Genomic DNA, 23,136 nt, shown 5'->3' with positions numbered 1-23,136 from the left:
CTTATTAGGCAATGAAAATCGTTTTAATTTAATATTAAACTACAATTGTGGTTAATTCATAATAAAAAATAGTAAATAATATACAAGAAAATAGCTTCAGAACAATATTATAAAAAGAAAAACCGACTTAAGTTATATCAAACTGATTGTTTGTCGCCGATTATATAATTGTTTATTGTGCTTGAGGTTGCTTATTAAAATGAACAAATTTGATGAAAAAAAATATCTGAATCAGTACTACCTAATGTTTTTAATAAAATAATTGTCAATTAAATCATAAACTCATCGAAGAAAGTTGTTTCCGCAGTAGTAATTGATCAGGTTAAGAACTCTGTTTAATGCTATTTAAAATTTGGCCAAATATGGAGTAGTCTATTCAAGTTAGTAATAGCTCGTATTAGTTGAAAGTATATTTCAAGTTACTGCGAAAGTTTTATCTCTTAGTCTTTTCCTGATGTGGTTAACTTAATTACTATTTAAATGGGAATAAGCCACAATTAAAGGTTAAATTACGTTTATTGACGTTTCAATTTCCACTTCGGAAATCGTTCTCAAAATAACTTCTTTAACCATTTTTCATTCAATAACTGCTATGTAAATCACATGTTTTTTCTTTTCTCACTGTCAATTGACGCCTCATATCCTCTTCTATGGTCTACAAACATATACGGACAATATTGTTTTTGTACAACGGCCAATACAAATCACATCATAGTAACAACATAATAGAATTAATAATACCATAAAATTGCATAACTGCATTTTCCCTATTAGTCTATGAGCCAGGGGGAGAGTTGAGTATTCACTTCTAGGTCCCTTCGGTACCTTGACGTTTTTTATGTTTTTTGGTGCGTAGATTCGATTTTTCGAGGGTTCCAGGCTATTTTGCAATTGTTTTTCACGAAATTTGTTATAACTCCGATTCTAAAAATCGGATCAAAGTTTACCAAACGCTATTTTGTTCAATTTTTCAAAAGGAACAATTTGTAATTATAAAAAATAATCCTATGTAGGAATTGTACTTAAAAAGAGAAAATAAATTTAAAACGGGGCTGTCAAAAGACCTTTTTAAAAAAATCTTAGCTTTATAGTTTTACATGTTTTGGTTGTCCTTGTCGTTGGGTAAAATATACGAATTTAATACTATCAGAACAAACATACTGTATAATGTAAATACAAACATTTTCTATAATAAAATTCCAGGAAACTCTAAAACTGTCATCGACGTCTGTGCATTCCTAAATATTTTACAAAAAACCGAAGACTCGGGATCAACAGGTTAAATTTCGTCAGCTGGCATACGTACGTATACTGAATGTACTATGCACTGGTATTGATTTCTTGGTCTCTTCATATTCCACTTTACTGCTCGGTTAGCACCTGATGTAAGTGAATGATGCACAGAGCCTACATGATGTACGATCTTTTGACGTTTGATTTTCCGCTGGATGATTTCCATGCGAAATACTACATAACTCAACTCCGGGACATAATGAACACGTGTCCTTACCTAACACTTCTCTAACATTGTGACATCTATTTATAGAATAAATGTTGAGCATAGGTAGAGAAATGGAAAAAATTTCATTAATTTTACTAGTCGACTAATAAAAGCTTAGGGATATATACAGGGTGATTCTATAAAGGGGAGTATTAGACAGAATAAGAAACTTACAAATTTGCCTAAGTTTTTAAAACACTAAATCATTATTACTATCATTATTAGCATGTGATTTGTTTTTTTTTTGTAATATTAGAAAATATTTAATTGAGAAATATAAGAAACGCTGTAACGGAGATGAAGAACAAAAAAGTACCCAGACCATGACATATATTGTATGATCCAAAGTAAACAGTAAAATTTCAGAGGGTCATAAACGGATAAAAACTCCCAATGAGATGGACACAAGCCTGTGTAACATCAATATTTAAGAATAGAGACAGAACTATGCGAGAAGTATTGAGCAATAAGTGGGAAGACTATACAGAAATATAGTGACAGAAAAAATAGAGCAAGTGATGTGTACAAAGTCAGGGAAGACTACGCAGGCTGTATGGTAGGTAGTTTCATGTGCAGATCCCATTTACACACTAGCACAACTGCTAGAAAAGAAAATAAAAAAAGGATAATACATAGTCTAGTCTATGGACTTAAGAAACTTTAATATAATAAAGATATGTTCCACAATTTGCTCCGTAACAACGCTTGATGCGGCCGGAGATTTTAAATGTAAGTTACGCGTACGAAATAAATTTGTATCAGTTCGACGGTAAAAATTAGATATCTTTTAATCAGAGTGTCGTATCGACAAAAATCAAAATGTGTTGTAAAGGTGAACAGTGCAGCTTTCGCATGCAATTTTTGTATTTTGCCGGAAAAAAGTCAGTTTCTAAAATTATGTTTAATACATAAATATTGCGCGATTTTTGCAATTTTTTTACTCATGAGATCAATAAAATTCATCACTTTCATTATCCTGAAGTAGTGGAATTTCTATCGTTAGAGCCCAATCTTCAATCTTCTTTCGATTTTACGTTTTGGCAACAAATATGAGGCATTTGAAATATATCTAAAAAACTTACTTGTGTAGTTAAAAAGAAGCAGTTTTACATAGTTTATAATGTGAAAGTTTAAATTAAGAATTTTTGGGCATATTTCAAATGCCCCCACATTTGTTGCCAATATTCAAAACCCAAATTCTATGCTGTAGGTTTTGAAGATTAGGCTCTAACAATGGGAATTCCATACTGACCAGTAAATGAAAGTGATAAATTTTATTGATCTGTTAAGAATCATAAAAAATGGCAAAAATCGCTTAATATTGATTTATTTAACAACTTTATAAAAACTGACTTCATTTACGGCAAAATACAAACAATGCATACGAAAGATGCTCTATTCACCTTTAAAACGCATTTTGAGTTTTGTCGATAGGACACTCTAATCAAAAGATATCGAATTTTTACCGTAGAGTTCAAAATCACCGGTCGCTTTAAGCGTTGTTTCTGAGACAATGGTTCATTTTAAATAAAAAGTGCTAATAAACATTTTTGTTCAAAATTATCTCAGCTAAATTTTTTATTGGAAACATTGTTGTCTAGGACGTGCAGATTCTTGGTAAATAGATTTTTTCCGCCCTCCTCCCCCCTACGAGGGGGCTTTTAGGGGGAAGCAGATGGGTAGAAGTGGTAAACTTTTTTGGATATTTTTTTGGGTCCCAAAATTGACATTTTCGGCAAAATTCAGCTTGTTCGTATGGTTTTTAAAAGGTTCAGTGGCATTTTCATCTCTGACGGCTGGAGTAAAAATCTGGAATACTTTGGTTTCTAAATAAAAGTCGACTTTCTATCTGAAAATCGAAACGGCAAATGAATAATTGTATTGGATACTATGATGTATATACAGTTATAAAGTCTTCTAAATGCTCCCCGGGACCCACTTTCCAACAAGGTAATGTGCGACCGTATACAGCCAGTACTACGTTGGACCATTTTGAAGATAATTAAGTCGATTTTTTTTACTTGGCCCCCTAAATCTCTCGATCTTTCACCCATTGAACACGTCTGGGACATGACATTTTGGCACAAGTTGCAAGCAGCTTGGGATGAGATACCTCAAGAGTAAACGTACCGATCATCTAATTAGGAGTATGCCAGACGTATTTTTTAGTGCAGAAAGACATCATGGAAGTCCAACATATTATTAATGTTTTACATGTTTTTCCAATGGTTCGAATCAGAACGTAATAACCTTGTTGACGCTTGCACTTCTTAAAGGAGGGGCTGCTACCTTTTTTTTGCGGGAGCTTTTGAGGAGGCGAGCAACATTAGTTGCGAGTAGTCCATTATTTTGGAATGGTATGCGGCTATAAAGCGGGGGCTTAGACGTTGGTGATATAGAAAAGAAGAGCTATGAGGGAGAATGTAGATTAGACAACCAAGCCATCTATTGTGCGGAGGAAGTTTTTTTTGTGGCAGATCGCACTCTGTCCTTTATTGATGTTATGTTCGCATTTTTGCATTTTTGTGAATTAGTGCTGACGGATAATCATAAACACGTTTCCTCATTCATTTTCTGAGAATTTTCCTTTCAGTTGCCATAATGGCACTGGTTTGAGGAGGATTTAGTGATGTGTAGACACACGCCTTCTATTCGACTATAGGCCTTATGAAAGTCTTGTAGGTGTGCAAGAGAGTTTTATGGGAAGTATTTCCGAGTTTTCCAGACAGTGCTCCCAGGAGTCAAGCTCTTTTTCTTACCCCGTCTAGGGTGTCTTTGATATCAATGTCCCAGTTGAGAGTCCTATTAAAATGAACTCCCAAGTAGGACACCGAGTTTCTGTAATCAAGAGCTTCTACTAGGAGGACTGATTCCTTCCAGTATCACGGCTGTGAGGGGATTTGAATAAGATTAATTGTGTTTTCGTGGGATTGAGTGTAATTCTCCATTTGTTGCACCTCCTGACAATTCTGTTCAACTGGCTTTATCCTCTATCGAACACAGACAATTGTCTCTGCGCCCCCCTATACGTTCCTGCAGTAAGGGATGCAGTACCGTCAGGAGGATTCAGTGCTAGTTGGGGGTTTCCCTGGTTTGGGAAACATAACTGTGTTGGCTACTTTCCAAGAAGTAGGAAAGTAAGTAGTTCAACTGGAGACATGCATTGATTATGTTTGCAAGCAGCTGGATAACGCTCTCTGGGAGTTTTTGGAGTTTTTAAATAGTTGGATAGTTTTATTATTATTATTATTAAAATATAATATGTGTTATTATTATAAATATAATCTTACTAGGTGTTTTTTTTTCTGTGTTACTTAGTATATGTAGATTGCTTTTCACTTGTTAATTTTGCCTGTAATGCTTCTTGCAATATTATCACAATAACTCAAAGTCGGTCAATTACGAATGAACTTGATACTTTTCTAGTATCTCGATATAAACGTATTGGAGACTAATTGCGATTTTTAATTTCAGGACGGAACGAACTCATAGCCAGGTATATCAAATTAAGGACAGGAAAAACAAGAACGAGAAAACAGGTCAGCTCACACATACAAGTATTAGCTAGGAGGAAATTGCGAGAAATACAGGCGAAGCTTAAAGTGGTAAGTGTCGAGATAATCATTGTATTTCTAAGAAAATTGTAAATATTTTATGTACAGTGAAGATTTTTCATAATTATAGGATACCATAAGAAATACAATATATGGTTATAGATCTGATATTAATTAATTTTCTACAAATGTTCTCGTTTGCAATTCTTATAAATATTATTTAACTGTCCTTGGCTGTAGTCCATTTAATTTTCTATACTCATACGAGTCATCATCCAGCCTCAAGAGTCCACTGCTGAACATAGGCCTCTTCCTCATGTTTCCAACCCCGTCTATCTTGCGCCGCTCTCATCCAGTTTTTATTGAGTTTTCTTAAATCGTCAGTCCATCTTGTAGGTGGTCGACCGACGCTTCTCTTGTCTTCCCTTGGTCTCCATTCCAATAACCTCTTTGTCCATCGCCCATCTGTCATTCTGGCTATGTGTCCTGCCCATCTCCATTTTAGTCTGGCTATCTTCTCGATGATGTCAGTCACTCCGGTTCTTCTCCTGATGTCTTCGTTGGTTATTCTGTCTCGCAGAGTTATTCCTAACATGGACCGCTCCATTCTTCTCTGCGTGACTCTCAGTTTGGTAGCTGCTGCTTTTGTTAAGGTAAGTGTTTCTGCTCCGTACGTCAAGACTGGGAGGACGCACTGATCAAATACCTTTCTCTTTAGGCATGTGGGCAGCTCACTTTTAAAAGTTTCTCTCAGTTTTCCAAATGCTGCCCACCCAAGGCCGATTCTTCTCTTCAGTTCATGAGTCTGGTTATCCCTGCCAATCATAATTTCATGTCCCAGGTATTTATATCTATCTACGAGTTCTATTTCTTTCCCACCAATACTGATGTTCTGGTTGGGTACCAAATTGGTCATGATTTTTGTTTTCGAGATATTTATATTTAAACCTACACTTTCTGTAGCCACAACGAGTTCCTGTACCATCTCTCTTGCCATACCTAGATCTTCAGCTATTATAAGTATATCATCGGCGAAACGTAAGTTGTTTAGATATTCTCCATCTACTCCAAACTACTCATACGAGTAGTTCGTAGATAATTAAAAATGCTGTCTAAGCACCTAAACAGTTTTAGGTGAAAACAATTGGTCTGGTTTCCTTTTCTTCTTTTAGTTGTATTCATTGTCTCTTAAATGTACTCTTAACATATATTCGTCTTTATTTTTGTAATAGTTATTTTTTATCTGTTTAACTTTTATATTTATATCTGTTATTTTTGCACCTATTTGTTTTTGCTGCTATTTCCTAGCGATGTTTCTTGTCTCTTTTGTATTCACTGTCTCTCATTCGCCTTTTTACCATGGCTTTATATATTCGTTTTTTCAAGATCTTCTTAGTCAACTTTAGTTACTTCTGCCTATTACTTATTCTTCTTCATTAATCTGCTATGAGTTATTCTTCTTACGTCTTACTTCCTTCCTTAAATAAGGAAATAAGACAGAAAACATCGCTAGAAAAAGAAATATTAATAGGACAGGAGAACAAAGATTAAAGTGTTAAATTGTTCTCCTGTAATGTTAATATTTTTTTAGCGATGTTTTCTGCCTTGTTTCCTCATTTCTTCATCTGCATATTCTTTCTGTTGCTGCTATTTCTTTTTTGTATTATTCAATCTTCTGCACCATATGTCATAGTAATACTTCATACTAATATTTTATATATCTGCCTTTTCACTTTATATTGAAGTGCCTATTCTTCAAGATGGAGTGATGGAATAGTAATAGCATTTACTTTATTTTTTTAAACGTTAACTTATTTTCTTTTGTTGGATGTCAATGCTATTTTTCAGTCCTGTCAAATTATTTTTTTTATTTGCCAAAACTCCGCCGACAAAGTATCTATTTACAAAGGCTCATTAAGTCCGAGTACACATGTTCTGATACTAATTGTATATAGGCTTTTTGTACTTGACAGTGCTTTTGTACTTTGTTGGTTGACAAATATATTCCATTGACTCTTTAATCGCAACTAAATAAAATCGAATGGATTGCCATTGTAGGATCTGATCGGGCATTCCTTCACTAGATGTTAAACCGTTTGTCTTGCAGCACCGCAATCGCAGTTTGGAGAGGTTTGGCCTCACCTAAAAAAGTGAGTCGGAGTACCTACCAGAGTTTGTTCTTCTTAGTTGGCCCAGATTCTTCTTGGTTTTCGCCAACGGTCAGTTATCTTGAAGTTCCTTTCAATCACACTTCTTGTAGAATCTAGAGTGTTGTTTCTGAAACGAAGTCTACTTTGCATACTTTTTTATACTCTCTGACAATGATGTGGTTTCGAGCATGTCTGCTATATAAAGGCTAAAGAGCAGGGGACCAGCACTGATCCTTGATGGATGTCATTGCTCAGTTTTATTTGGGTACTAGTCTTATTGCCCATGATGACTTGGAAACTTCTGTTGCATAGCATAGCATTAATGACATCGGTGATCTTTTATGGAATGGCTCGCATTAATTTATATATTACTCCTTGTCTCCACACACTATTTTACGCTGCTGATAATCAATAAAAACAGTAGATATTTTTAGTTCTTTTTGAAAGCCTGTTTCTACGTTTCTTCTTTTGGTGGATATCAAATGTTTTTTCAGCCCTTAAATCGTAAATTTTTACTTTCCGAAGGCTTCCTAAGCCAGTCTCCCAAATATATCTAATTTTTTTTTTCTATATAGCCATTTTTACCTTCATTGTGATATTTTATCCTTAGTTTATAATAGTTTTGGTTTTATAACAATTTAGTTTTAATCTTTTTTATTTTCTATTTTGTGGTGTCAGACTTTTTCTTCTTCTCTGACTTTTTAGATTAATAAGCTCAGTTTGTTCCATTTTTTAGAGTATATATTTAAAGTCGGTTTTTTACTTTGTAAGGAGTTCATTATGTTTTGAAGGCTTTTCAAAGTGTAAGGTTTTTTGCAAGTAATATTGCCATATAGATGGTCCAGTTTGTCACTATTTTGTAAATGTCTACATTACAGGTCTACAGTGCTTGTAACAGCATTAGGGCAAATTTAAATTAAGAAAAGAGCAACAAGAAATAGTAACAATTACTTTAATAATTATTAGAAATTTTTGCAATACTTAAGTAATTGTAATCAAGCACAATTTAAATATTTACTTCCTCAAAAAACAGCCAAGTTGAACGCAAAACGTTCCACTCCGATATTATCACCCGCTCATACGCAAAAACAAAGAGAGAAATTAATTTTATGCTCTAATAATTTTCTTTATAATATGTAACATGCCAGCGTATGTAACAAATTATTATAAATTTGCATTTCTATAAAAAATATCGCTGAGATATAGTCGTACAAATGAACTCATACAGACCGGCATTAATTTATTTAAATTAATTCCTAATTATACCACTTAATTATAATCACAGATGTATCAAACTGGTTTTTAATTGTACTTTTACAAAGTGTTACAGTGCAATAGTAAAAACTGATCGAGCGTTTCAACTAAAGTCTATTTTATAGCATAATAAGATTAGTTTATTACATCCCTTGATTTTTTTAAATGGAGCGTAGAATATGACAAGAAATGTCGGAGAAAATCTGTTAGTTTATAAAAACATGACCTATAGTGCTTTTAGTGTACACATATAAAGTCATGAATTCAATTACGAAAAACAAATAGATTATTACAAATATCTTACGAGAAGTTTAAGAGTGTAAGAGTATGTTAAAAAATGTATGTATTATTCAGTTCAATTTTTAACAAAATGCACACTAGGTTTCTGTAAATTATTCAGAGAAATCTTGCAAGATTCAACAAACCGTATGTCAATCGATAGAGTGAGGATTATCAATATCAGAGCTGCAAACGACAGCGCGCTTCTAGCAGATAGTACCAAAGGACTCTTAAAAACCGTGTAGTATATGCTAGTGAGTACATAACACTTTATTTTAAGAAGACACGCATGCTTATAGTAGAAAAAAGGACACAATGAGAATGAGATCATTCTCAGTAAATCAAAAATTCGAATAGAGAAAGCTAGAAATGCATTCAAGTGCACGAGAAGTATACTCTGCAACATGAAACGATATAGTTGCGTATGTCTATTCGATGTCTTCGGGCCTAATTTCACTTTAGCCGTAGGGTGCGCAAATCAAGAAGAGAGAACATGGCTACAAAGACAGAAAATATTGTCTCGCCGCTGATAGAAAACATCGCCTCATTAGACTGGCTCGTCAAAAATTCCTACGCATCTCAAGGTCAGAAACAAAGTGGATTTAGATAGCCTTGTACGGTGTTAAATTCTGGAGTATTGTAAACGCTTGAAATATTGTTTGGATCTATTGATGCTGCAGAGTAAAACCAAAGTCAGAAGAGATGCAAGTCAACGAAGACGAATTGAAACAGATACTCTGAAGAAATTACAAAAACGTACTGTTTCCGCAAATTCTCTTGGGAGCAGCTTAGCTTATATACTATAAGTTTAACTATTATAAATATATTATAAGTTTAATTTGAAAACACGATAATTTCCTATTTCACTGACAATTTTTTTACTTATGCCAAAAAATATATTTAATTATTCCTGAAAATATTTTATTAACATTTGTTACTCACTGTATATGTTTTGTTCGCGAAGAATATTTTTATTGACTATTAAAATGAATGTTTATGGAGAATCGATCGCATATATTAAGTACTTACACCTTTTTCTTTTTCTTTTGTTTGTTACTCTATTTATCCGTTCAGAAAAAAAATCAAAAGATACTTACGGAAACTTTTCCTGTTTGATATACTGATTTCACGTCATTGTAGAGAATAAGATCCTTCAGGGATCTTTGACGCCTCTCACCGACGCACATTCGACGCTTTCAACGCATCTCTAACGCTTTTTGACGCATAATCTATGCTCTTAACGCATAGTCAAATATGCGTCGAATTATCAAAAAGCGTAAAATACACCGAATTGCTTTAAAAAGGTTGATTATGCGCCGAATATGTACCGAAGATGCGGTAAAAGCGCCGAAAGCGTTGGAAGGGTCAGAGGTCAAAGTTTTCCCCAAAGGGCTTTACTCCCTACCCAATGTGTACCCCAAGTTTTCGACAAGAGTAATTTTGAATAGATATTTCAAATTTTCTTCTAGTTCTTACATGAGCTCCATATAATGGGTTCTAACAAACTACCTCAGACAAAAACGCCATTATTATCAGGTCAGCTTTAAACGAATAAAGAAAATGTAGAATACATACCCAAAAATAATCAATACCAAATTGAAATTATGTCACTTTGAATTTTTCAAGAGTCAGTTTGACCAAGCGCCGAATAAATACTTCAAACGTTTTTGCCCATTACAAGTTTTATGCTTTGCAGATCGTTTGCGAGCCTTAGTAATGTATCCTCTTTTGTATTCAAAACACTTTCTAACTCTTACAAAAAGCTTTTTGATGGTAAAGGGGTACGTCGAGCATACTAACTAATCTCTTATGGTGATGGTATAAACTACAACTTTACAACAATTTGTTAGGATCACGTGGCCAAAGAGAAGGCTCTCCAGACGATGTCGAGCATGTCAAGCGCACAGATAGTATCTGCTACCAGTGCTATGCACAGCAAGTCAGCTGGCCTCAATATTGGTTTAACTCATAACCCTCTACCCTATCCTGGAGCGGTAAGTTAGTTCCCCTCTTTAATGCGCCGCCTCTGGGATCACACCATCAACACTACTCACTAATAATTCAGTAATACTACATGTAATTGTCGAAACAAATACCAGTCAACTAAAGTTTTTCGTACACTTTTCTTTACGGCTTCAAAACCGATTTTTAACCTTTTCATTTTTGTGCTAGCAAAAATTCGTGATATAATGGTTTTTTTCCTAATTTCCTCGCTTCATTGATGTACATTTTTCTGTCCCTTTTCTTCTCGTTTTAGTTAACCTTTGTAGTTTCACTTACATTCTTCGTTTTTTCGATATTTTTTATCCTTTTCGATTTACGTGTCTTTTCATTTTTTTTTCTTCGAGTTCCTCCTTTCTATTTTGGTCTACCAAGGACGTTTATATTTGTCACAATGTTTTTGTTTTATTGTTAATATCTCTAACAGACATCTAATTACTAGACCAGTCGCGAATTTTTTTCTAACTGTTGATTTTTATTTATTTATACATTAAAGAATGGTTCTCTATAAACTTGATTACTCTAATTCCTGTTTATTAGCTTCCTTTTTTACCAGGAAAAGTATAATTCGTACCTCCCTATTATACCACATTACAAAGAGAGATTATTACCTGATGGTGTTTTTGGACTTTTCTTCTTTTAATTTTTGATATTAACCTTTTTCTTATACTCGTAGTTTTTCCGTAGTCATTCTGTTTACCATCGCGGTTTTTTGAAGCTTCTGTAGACAAGTGTATTCAACAATTTAGCTGGCCAGGATTTCTTTGATACTTAATTTTTTGCCTAAAATGAACAAAGTCGAGTTATTTTTAATACAGACTAACTAAAATAATCTCTGAGCATTAAGCAAATGAATGTCGAGGTGTTATTGGTTTGCCAATCCTAGCTTGAGCAACGACCAGAAATTACGCCAGAATATATACCTGCAAAGTGCTTTAGATTGTTATCATCAGTCTATGTTAGAAATAATTCGACTATAGACTACATTGCTTATACTAAAAATGCGGCATTCAGCTTTTTCTGTTTTTGTATTTGTTGTACTTTGTTTAACAAACCATGAGCACTAGAAATATAGGGTACCTTTGGATAACACACCAATACAATTACATACAATTACATTGTTAACTGTCGTGATGCATAATAGAAACAAGAATTCGTTAGAAAATTTGCAGTAAACTATGTAAATTTTCATTAAAAGTGGTAAAATATGCATTACATTGGGCAATGAACATAAATCATCCAATGAAACTAAAATACTCAAGTTGATTTACTTAAAACAAAGAGGAAATGTAATGACTTAATACTATATAACATAATTAAAAATGATAGGAAACTTATGGATACTTAGAAACATGGTTAACAGAAAATTGGAATTACACCAACGAAAATAGATTCAGCAGCAAAACTTTGGATAATTTCGTACATTTTAGGAATCAAGTGTATAATTTTACCTTTAATATTATTATTTTAAGACAAAAGCCAAACATGGAAACGAAAATGCGAGGACGTGGAATCATTTCTAGGTGGAAGCAAGTCATCGGAGGCTTGGAGATTCATACCATCAACATAACCATCATCCATCAACATAAATGTATTTAAAAGTTACTACGCAAAAGAACTACAAGAGTTTAGACTTGAATATCTCCAAGAAACACTCAGAAGATACCAAATCCATGGACCAGAAATAAACATCGGATACGACCTTACTGCCAAAGTTATAAGAATCATGAAAAATAAATGATAAGACGAGAAGGAATCCCTGCTGAACTTTTGAAAAATGTAACCCCAACGCTTGTTAATATGCTAATAGAACTTTTTAATCGATACCTAAATGGAGATAATCTACCTGAAAGCTGGAAAAATGATCCGATCCATAAAAAAGGGGATAAGGAAAACTGCAAAAACTACTGCTGCATCTCAGTTACCAGCACTCTCAGTACATTGTACGGAAACGTTATGAAACCCTAGTTAAAAACGAATATGAACCACTTGAGCTGGAACAGCAAGCAGGATTTCGAGTTGAACGATCTTGTATCGACCACGTCTACACTTAAACCCAACTAAATCAAAAATAGTGGCTAAAGATAGGCCAACTCATCTATTATTTGTGGACTTGACGAAAGCTTATGATACAATATCCCTATGTAGACTATGGCAATACTGGAAAGCTCATCTATTAATATTATACTTGTGAAAGTAATACAACGATTCTACAAAAATCTGGGATCAAAAATAAAGATCAACAACCAGTTATCCTAGAATTTTAGGGTAAATAAGGAACTAAGGCAAGGCTGCAGTCTATCTTCAACACTCTTCAAAATCTACCTGGGTGGTACTGAAGAAATGGACATCATGTTCTAGAATGGGTATATCATTAAACGACGAAATTGCCCTATATACGCTTCATTTCACGGATGAAGTAGTCATCGCACAAGACCAGGAAGATCTGCAATTCATGACAAAGTGATTAATATAGGAATATGAGCAATGGGGGCTAAATGTTAACTCAACAAAAACGAAATACATATGCCTAGGAGGAGTTGAAAACGATGAACTACACTTAGAAGAAATGGAAGTGTAATATCGTTATGTTCCGAATATATCTATTTGGAAAGATGGAAAGAAACTGAACACTGAAACAGAAATCGAAGTACGATTCATAAAAGGGAAAAAACTAATTAAACTAACTAGGCGCACTGAACCCACTACTCTGGCCAAAAACTATCTCTAAACAGAAAAAGATACAGCTATATATTTATTTATATTTTAAAACGTACTTTATGAATGCGAAACCTGGCAGCTCACTAGAGAACGGAAACTTTTTGTTATGCAAATGGGTTTTTGGCGCAGATCAGCAGGTATATCCAGAATGATGCACGTAACAAATTAAAGACATGAAACAAATCATGGACAGAATAACTATCATCGTAGAAGAATAATAGCTTATTTGATACGAACAGAGAATGGCAGGTAATATTGAATTGGCAGCCACCTTAGCGAAAAAACAAGGAAGATCGAAAAGGAGACTGGAAACCGGAAGACGCATGACGCTATAAATCAGATATTATATATAACATTATTATTTTAAAGTTATTTTACAATACAGTATTACCAACGGTCAAATGGAAATTAGGAAAATTGATTCCTTAAATATGGTTGTTGTACTGCGCCGACTAGTACGGATATATAGATCGTGAGATCGTCGAAGTCGAACGAAGACAAATCATCAATTTGAAAATTCGCTGATATGGAAAATCAAAATACAAGATTAAAGAAAAATTTGGATAAACAACGTAGCTTGTCTTAGAAGAAACTTGAAGTAGAAAAATCCTTTCAAGTATGGATCACGTTTACTGGCGAATTTAAAAGATGAAAATATAATGTTTTTTCAGTAACTACTCAATGAAAATATTTCTATATTTATAAACAAAAAATACATTTATGTTGTAGCCAGCCATCCACCTACTCTACGGTAACCCAGTTTTGAATCTATCCCAGCTTTTACCTATGTTTCAATACATAAACATCTAATTTCCCGTTTTGTATTTACTTGTAACCATTTTTAAAGAACCTGCTTTTAGTGAGCTCTGAAAGTTAGGTTCGGGTAATTTTGTTCTGCAGCTTATTTGCTGTGTGGTGCAGCTGTATTATAAACGTATATAAATGCTATAATGCTACATTTGGGCTTATATCTTAACATTCGTTTAATCAAATAAGTGTATGTCTTAATTTATTTGTTAAAGCTAAAAATTATATTTTACCTACATTTTAGAACTTTCGCCAGTGATTTTCGGAATATCAATTTCAGAACAAAGGAAATATATAAAAGGACATTTTCTCTACCTTAAATTTTAATGCCAAGGAAACAGAGAATACACTTTTATCAACATTCGCTGTAGATGTCAGTTATATTGTCAGATTTTATTGCAGTAAGAGCTCTAAACCTACTGAAATAAAATTTTAAAACTAAGTATGTGATGCTTTTAACTTTCTTTGTGAAATTGTAGAGATTATATATATATATATATATATATATATATATATATATATATATATATATATATATATATATATATATATATATATAATGCAAAAAAACGCAACGGAGAAAATTTTGGTGAAATTCAAAGTATTTCATTTTTTTTATTTTTTTATTTTTAGCCCTATATTGATGATTTTTTTAGCACACTGTAAAAATTTATAAATTTTAATTTAGTATAGTGAGTTTTTTAATAAAATTTTATATGTTACTTCTTATACGCGGTTAATCGAAAGGTGGTTTTTTATCCTAACTTTGAAACATCCTGTGGAATAATTCCGTTAGCGGATTTTCGTAAAACCTAGTTTTTCCGTTGCAACCAAGTATTATGTTTTTTTATTTCATGTGAAAATATGGATTGGTTCATTTTTAGGAGCGAAATGACTTTGCCACCCACAATTTACAACTTTTTCTATTATTACCATTTATCGTTTGTATTAATTTGTAATACGACGATGATGGGGGCTTTGGTGACTGATATCGAGGGAATGTCATATCAACATCCCAGAAGCACTGTATTTAAATAATGATTAAAAGCAACGGCATGATCTTGGTTTTAATGAACAATGATAACAATAACAAAACATAAAAAAACAACTTAAATGTAACTTAACAGAGTACACAAATAACAAAGAAAAACTACTAAAAAATAACTTAATACTTTGTATTGCCTCCCCTAGCCTCTATAACTGCCTGTACACGCCGGCTCATGCTGTCTACGAGGTTGCGAATATCATCTTGCTGGATGTTTTGCCGTTCCTCCTATAGAGCCAAGCGAATTTCGTGAATTGAGGCTGGTGCGACTTCGCGACCTCTAATATTTCTACCAAGCTTGTCCCAAACGTGCTCTATTGGGTTCAGATCTGGCGAACACGCTGGCCAGTTCATTTTATTAATACCAACTTCCTCTATATATTGCGTGACACACATTGCAGAGTGGGGTCGCGCATTATTTTGCATTAATAGAAAATCATCGCCGATATATTGAGAAAAGGGTACTACGTGATTCGCTAAAATTTCCTCAATATACCGGTGTGCAGTTAACGAATCCTCAATAAATACCAATTCAGTTTGCGTCTCTCGGGATATTCCCGCCCATACTATTACCGAACCCCCTCCATGGCTAACGCGGAGACTGAAAGCGCATTCCGCAAATTTCTCATTCTCACCAGTTCGATGCCATACTCGTTCTCTCCCATCTGATGAGTGAAGACAATCTCGACTCATCCGTAAAAATAGCCACTCTGTGCGGTGGAAGTAATTTGGCCCCAGTTGCTGGTCTGCAACTTTGCAAACCAAATTTATGTAATCTTCGACGAACTGTAAATACACTTACATTATTACCTCGGACCTCTTGAAGCTGTTAAATGACGATCCCGCAAAGCCTTGACTCGTGTAAAACGATCATCTAAAGCGGTAGTTTTGCGCTTCCTGCCACTTCCCGCTTTACGCTTGTTTGTTCCAGTTCGTATAAAACTTCCCACTACCCTTTGGATGGTAGAGCAATGAGTGTGTAGTACTCTAGCCACATATTAATAATTTGGCCCATCTTCAACCAGAGCAACGTCTTCATTTAGCTCTAAAAAATGAACCAAGGTATATTTTGACATGAAACAAAAAAAACAATGCTTATGAGACATGGTTGCAACCGAAAAATAAGGTTTTACGAAAATTCGCAAACTGAATTATTCCACAGGATGTATCAAAGTTAGGATAATAAAACCACTTTTTAAATAACCCGTACAATAAGTCAAATATAAGATTTTATCAAAAAAGTGACTATATCAAATTAAAATTTATAAATGTTAATGTTATTAATGTAATATATTACACAGTGTGCTAAAAAATCATCAAAATAGGGCTAAAAAATGAAATACATTGAATGTGACCAAAATTTTCTCCGTTGCGTTTTCTTGCATCTGAGTGTATATAATATTTAAATTGAATTATAATTACATACTGAATATATAATATACTGAAAGTTATTCCATAGCGCATATATAAAAAATAAGAGCATTTAGACAACACAAACTTTGGATTTAGAGGTGGAATCGGCACAACAGCATCACTGTTTGCAATAACGGTACTATTACAAAAATGCAGGGAATATACTAAAAGTGTGTTCATGTTTTATAGATTTCCAAAAATCGTTTGGCCGAGTCCAACTCGGTAAACTAATATATACAAACAAGAAACATAAAAAATAATAGCGGTAGTAAGGGTAGTAGACAGTGAGACAAAACAAGTAATAATTCAAACAGGGGTCAGACAAGGATGTGCACAATTGTTTAATGTATACTTGCAACTAATATTTAAGAAAGCACTACTGGGATTGAATGTGTAAGAATTAGAGGGAACACCATTAATAATACAAGATTTGCAGACGATACCGCAGATATGGCAGATAAAATACAAGTCCTTTTGAAAGAATTAACAATGGAAGATAAAAATTGGAACTGACTCACAAACCCCTATCGACACCGTACAATCGACAAGTATAAATCATCATCATCACCCAGTCCTTTGTGTCCACTGCTGGACATAGGCCTCCCACATTTTTGTCCATTGTGCTCTATCTTGAGCAATTTTCATGCAATTTGTCCGGCCCAGTTCCATTTCAGTTTGGCAATTCGGGGAATTACATCGGTAACTCCTCTTCTTCGTCTTGATTCTTCATTTCTAAGCCAATGAAGAAATGAAGACTGAAGAAATGAAGAAGTATAAATACCTAAGAGCAATTATAAACTCCCCATTAGACCCAGATGAGGAGACAAAAGTCAGAATAGAAATATCCCGAACAGGATTTGTTAAATACAACTCAATGTTCACAAATAAGAAATTAAGTTTGGTCATTAGTTTTCGGTTCTAGAGTATATTTGGTCGCAGCTGCTATATGGAGTAGAAACTACTGAGACATTGAAATCCCAATCCATAAAAAATTAGCGGCATGCCAAATGCAGATAGATGTATTCTTTAAATTCTTCCGATGGCTAAAATTACAATTGAAGAAGTATTAGACACATTGAACACATAAGAAGACACTTAAAATAAGAAAAAAAATCATATCTGAGGCACATACTTCGAAATGATAAATACTCTCCCTTACACGCAATTATGTAATAAATAATAAATGGAAGAAAAAGGAATTCTTGGCTGAGTAATATCAGATATTGGACTAATCTCAGTATAGAAGAGATATTTCACGTTCCAAGAGATAGGGAAGCGTTCAAAGAAGTGACCGCCAACTTTCGTTAGAATGCGACACGAGGAGAAGAAAAAATACTCTTTTTTCTACGTAAGTAGATTAATGTCTAATTTTCAGAAAAAAAATCAGTAAAGGGATACACTTCCCGGAAGTAATTGCCCTTTTGTTCCGTGATGTATGTGTCAGTAGTCTTGGACTCATTCTATCGAACACTTGAAACCCTAATTAACGAGAATCTTTAATACAAACAAGAAAAATCATGAGATCAGTTTGCATAAGAATAAAAAAACTGTTAACATCACCAGAACTATCTCTTAACATAAGAATTAGAATGATGTACTTATATGTATCCCCATTCTCCTCTATGGATTAGAAGGTTCTACCCTAAATAATGAAACAGCAAAGAAACTAGAATCTTTTGAAATATATTCTGATTTTGAAGATCTTGTGCTAGAGAAAATAGGAAAAGAAATGGAAATTATATTTAATATAAAAAAAGCAAGCTGGAATTTCTGGTAATGCATGAAATGAATGTAGAATGAAAAGTAAAACGATGTGCCGTAGAAGTCTAGGACGTCGTAGGTATTTCTGGCTGCGCTATCTGCAAACATGGCTTGTAGTGATGCCAGTGAAGAAGCTGACCGCAAAAAGAATTTGTCATTGTTTTTTTTAATTGTTGTTATATTTAGTCGAGGATCTGCTACGTGCTTTTTAACACCTGTAAGTTTGTTTTGCACAGAATTTTGCCCCCCACGAAATTGTATATGACAAAATTTCACTGTTGATTTCACATACCTATTTATTATCCAATAATCGCTAAATTTTAGCAAAACCAACATTAAAATTAACTATGTGCTTAGTAAAGTTCTAAAAGTATGGTAAAATACTATTAGTAATAAGTTAATATGACGTTCAATGCTTTTAGATTATTTTATATTTACATTTACTCAGTAATTGTTTCGTTTGGTTTTAGCAATTTTGGCAGCCTGGATTACAGCCTGGAACTTCTCAAGAGTAAGTATTTATGTTATTTTGATTGAAATTTGTTACACTTACCATCATTCACCTGCCATATTTTGCCAGCTTAAAGTTGTCTAAATTACTAGTTACCAAATGTAGAGTTTTTTGCATTGTTTAATGAGACTGACAGAATGGAGGGTATACAAGATGCAGAGGACAAAGCTGGAAAAAGCAACTATAGAGAGAGCAACTACAACAGATTTATTGTTGGAAGTTTGCTTAAAAATAGCTTTTCGACATCTTCACATATCAAAACTAGACTTCAAGAACGACGTCAAGATAGCTCGTAATACAGGTGGTTTGCTGTTACATTTTGAAGGCCAAAAAAATCTCAACACCTTGGCCTAATCCCTATAATGGTTTTTTGTCAAATATTGGAGTCCAAATTGATATCGATACATTTTTTATTCCTCAGTTATATTGACACCAAATTAATGTATATCATTTTTTGAGTAGTTCTATATGTTTAAATAATTCTGGTTCTACATTTGACATGTCTCAAAGAGATATATTTATACACATAATAATCGAGATCAAAGCAAACATCTACAAAAACTGTCTTTGATAATGATTAAGCATACAATTCATGTGTTGGGAACAAAAATATATTCTAATAATATGCAGCTTTTTGTATACTTTTACCGATTATTAATAGATCTGTTTAGTATATATACCTGCAATTACGTCAATAAAAAATTATTCGACATGGTTTTTGATTTAAACCACTTCGTACAAATTGATACTAAATTATGGTAAAAGATGGAAATTACTGTTGATATCAACTCGTGATTTCGAAATGCTATTGTTGCTTCGTGTCCACGTTAAATATATTTAAATTGGCGTCAAAAGGAAATAATAATATACACGTGAGAAGAGCCCACACTTTTGATCATATTTGGTATCATAGATTACTTCTATGTATACCAAAACACATTATCATTGCTATTATCCGCAATAACAATTAATTGAAGTATACCATCACAAATTCCCGATGGTATTTCAATTTGATGGCAGTTGTTGACAAAATAAATATAGCTCAACAGCAAATTTGTAATAGTGTTATAACTGTTATTAGTGTTATAACTATGTAACTGTGTAATAGAAATCTATCATTAAATCTTCGTAAAACAGTTTTAGGGTATTATGGTTGGACGATCCTATTTTATGATTGCGAGACATGGACTCTACAAGCAAAAACGTTGAACAAATTAGAATCTAGGATTCTAAGAATATCGTGGGTCTCACACACTTGCAACGAAAGTGTGAACACTGAATATCAGCTGCTGAACACCTCAAAGAGAAGAAAAACGGAGTATTTTGGACACATAATTAGAGGACCCAAATACAGTTTACTTCACCTTCTCATACAGGGAAAAGTGGAAGGCAAAAGATGGATAGGGCGTAAAAAGCTATCTATATATGACAATTGAAGAACTATTTCACTCATCAGCTGATGGAGAAACATTCCAAGAACTTATAAATATGATGATAGCATACGTTTAATCACAGACGTGGCTCTTAAAGTAGAAGGAGATACCACAACTAATAGATACCACTTCAGTCGACTCATAATACAGGGTTAAGTCAAAGATAAGCGCGGACCAGGACGCGGACAGCGCTCATGTTTAACCATATTATAGATGGCGACTTTGAGATGACTTTGTTTCGTGAATTTCTTGAACTCGATGTCCGAATATTACAAAATTAGTGATATTTCTCAGAATAAAGTAGTTTTATCCATAATTTTCCAAATAGGAGATTTTTCATATGTTCTAAATTTTTCCTTCAGTTTGAAAATATCCCAAATCATTACTAAACTGCTAACCGCTGTTTGCTGTAACTTCTTGTTTTCTTTTAACCAGTATTGTTGAGTATGCAATTTTTTTATAGAATAATTTTTGAACACATTCTAATACAAATGTTACTTTTTTAGTGTCAAACCATTTGCCCAGGCAGCATACACGGCAGGTAAACCGGCGACAGCTGTATCTGCGGGAGAAGTTGGAGCCCTACAATCAGCCCCACCACCAGTTTGGGAGGGAAGGGCTATTGCTACACATAAATTAAGGCTGGTGGAGTTTTCTGCTTTCATGGAATCACCGAACAGAGAAGAAGTAAGTATCTTACAAGTCGTCGAATTATATATACTAAATTAATTCAGTTTAAGAGTCATTTTTTTTCACAATTATATACTTAAGTTTTAAGAAAGTCTTAGCATGGCCATTTATCTCGGTCATTCAAAAGGTACTCGTCTATTCCTCTCACTCTGGTATCCTTATCGACTCATTTTCTCCAACTTAATCTCAGTCTGCCCTTCATCCTTTCTTTTGAACGTGTCCGTATCATCTTGGTTGGTTTATTCTGATTCCTCTGTTATATTATGTTTAACGCCCATGGTTTCTTAAATTCTTTTGTTTGTCTTTGTCTGATCTTGATTTACCGGCCGCTCTTCTCGAATAATCAATTTCTGGTACTTCTTAAGTCTTTGGGGTCATATTTCGCTTCCATATGTGACAGTTCTGCTGATAATTCTACTATAGATTCTGTGTTTATTTTCTTTCGAAATTGGATTCTTCTATGGATATTTCTATGTCTAATATCTTCGTCTAAATTGCCGTCATTGGTTATTTGTACGCCTAGATATTTGTATTTTTTACAATGGTTTATTTGTTGGTGTTGCTCTTCCAAGATTAGACTTTGTTTTTCTCCACCTACATACATGCGTTCTGTTTTTTTATGTTTACTTCTAAACCCCATTTTCGATATTCCTGAATAAGTTTATTGATCATATATTCTAGATCTTCGTAGTACTGGGCCAAAAACAATTTGGTCATCTGCGAAGCATAAGGCGTATTATGTGGTTATTAGGGGATTCCCATACCACTACATTTCCTTTTTTACTGCTCTAGTAGATCTTAAACAAAGTCGGACACCGACAGCATCCTTATTTGAGCTCTTTGTTTACCACAAATCGCTTGGATGTCTTGTGGCCTATCTTTATTTTGCTTGTATTGTTGTTGTTGCTGTTGCAACAGGCAACAACACAAACAATACTAATGTGACCAACAGACTATAATTTGATGAAGCCAAAATAATTACAGGAGAAATTGACTATTAATTGGGTTGTTAGTTTGAATGACAATATGAAATATTCTTATTGATACCAAACATGCTTTAAATTTATATTTTTTTAATTGTTCTGCAATCTTGAAAATGTTTTATGCATCTCAGTCTCAGGAATTTCATACCAATTCATAGCAATAAATTTCAGTAACTCTGTATTTATTTTTGATACTCAAATATACGCAATTTAATCACTTTTAATTTTCAATTCACATTAAAATTACATTACACGAAATGAAAATTTTATAGGCTATAAACTTACATATAATATATGTTGAAATGTGTTTTTCTCACGGACTATATTGCCAAACCATAGTTAGGCAAATAAATTATTTTCTTGGGAAAGATCGCGTCAAATTTTCAATTACCGTTGAAATATTTGACAAGCATTGCTTAGTAAATGCTGTTTGATTCAGTATGAAGGGCATGTATAAGTTTTGATGGATAAAGTTGTAGTCAGAGGCTGTTAGATTAGTTGACTGTATAAATATAACTTATAAAGTACATCAGAAGGCACAAATGCTTGTCTTTTCTCTCTAAAAGTCTGTTTTTATTTACACTATACAAATTTTGGCCTAGTTGCATCTTATTGAATAATGGATCACTATCAATGACTACAAAAATATTTTAAACATGCCTCTGTATTCCAGAAGCAAATTTCTGTAACCTGTTTTATAGAAAGCGGCGTAGAATGCACCAAACGTGCATGTGTTTTCTGTATAAAAGTCTTTCTTCACGGCATAGTGTTTAGCAGAACGCTGCATTTTGGTTCTGATCTGAGAGCAACCTTCGATAGGCAAGAAGAAAAGTCAACCTCCTTAATACTTTATATGACATATTCCGACGAACGCAAGATACAAAACAAAAACCATACAAAACGTACATAGGTCCTTTGAGTATAAAGCAAACGTCTATTCTCTGCTCAGTCAAGACCTCACACACAGGCTGCTAGCTTTGGAAATTAGTATTCTACATAAAGCACATTACAAACGAAGTAACTTCCTCTACTC

At 33.7% G+C, this 23,136-nt stretch overlaps 1 protein-coding gene across 4 annotated transcripts in view; it reads left to right on the top strand.

The window, feature by feature from the left end:
- The window catches only part of sd (TEA domain transcription factor 1 homolog scalloped), a 335,698-nt gene that overhangs the window by 292,773 nt on the left and 19,789 nt on the right, over nucleotides 1-23,136 (top strand). For 3 of the 4 annotated variants that reach the window (XM_072522586.1, XM_072522584.1, XM_072522583.1), the window contains exons 4-7: nucleotides 4,976-5,106; nucleotides 10,589-10,732; nucleotides 18,957-18,997; nucleotides 20,937-21,117. In XM_072522586.1, coding sequence (XP_072378687.1) covers nucleotides 4,976-5,106; nucleotides 10,589-10,732; nucleotides 18,957-18,997; nucleotides 20,937-21,117 — 497 coding nt within the window. The remainder of the gene's footprint in view (nucleotides 1-4,975; nucleotides 5,107-10,588; nucleotides 10,733-18,956; nucleotides 18,998-20,936; nucleotides 21,118-23,136) is intronic. The other variant, XM_072522585.1, reaches the window with a different exon arrangement.

The sequence above is a fragment of the Diabrotica undecimpunctata genome, chromosome 2 (assembly GCF_040954645.1).
Source record: "Diabrotica undecimpunctata isolate CICGRU chromosome 2, icDiaUnde3, whole genome shotgun sequence".
NCBI classification, from domain to species: Eukaryota; Metazoa; Arthropoda; class Insecta; order Coleoptera; family Chrysomelidae; genus Diabrotica; species Diabrotica undecimpunctata.
This window is presented reverse-complemented; position numbering and strand designations above follow the sequence as displayed.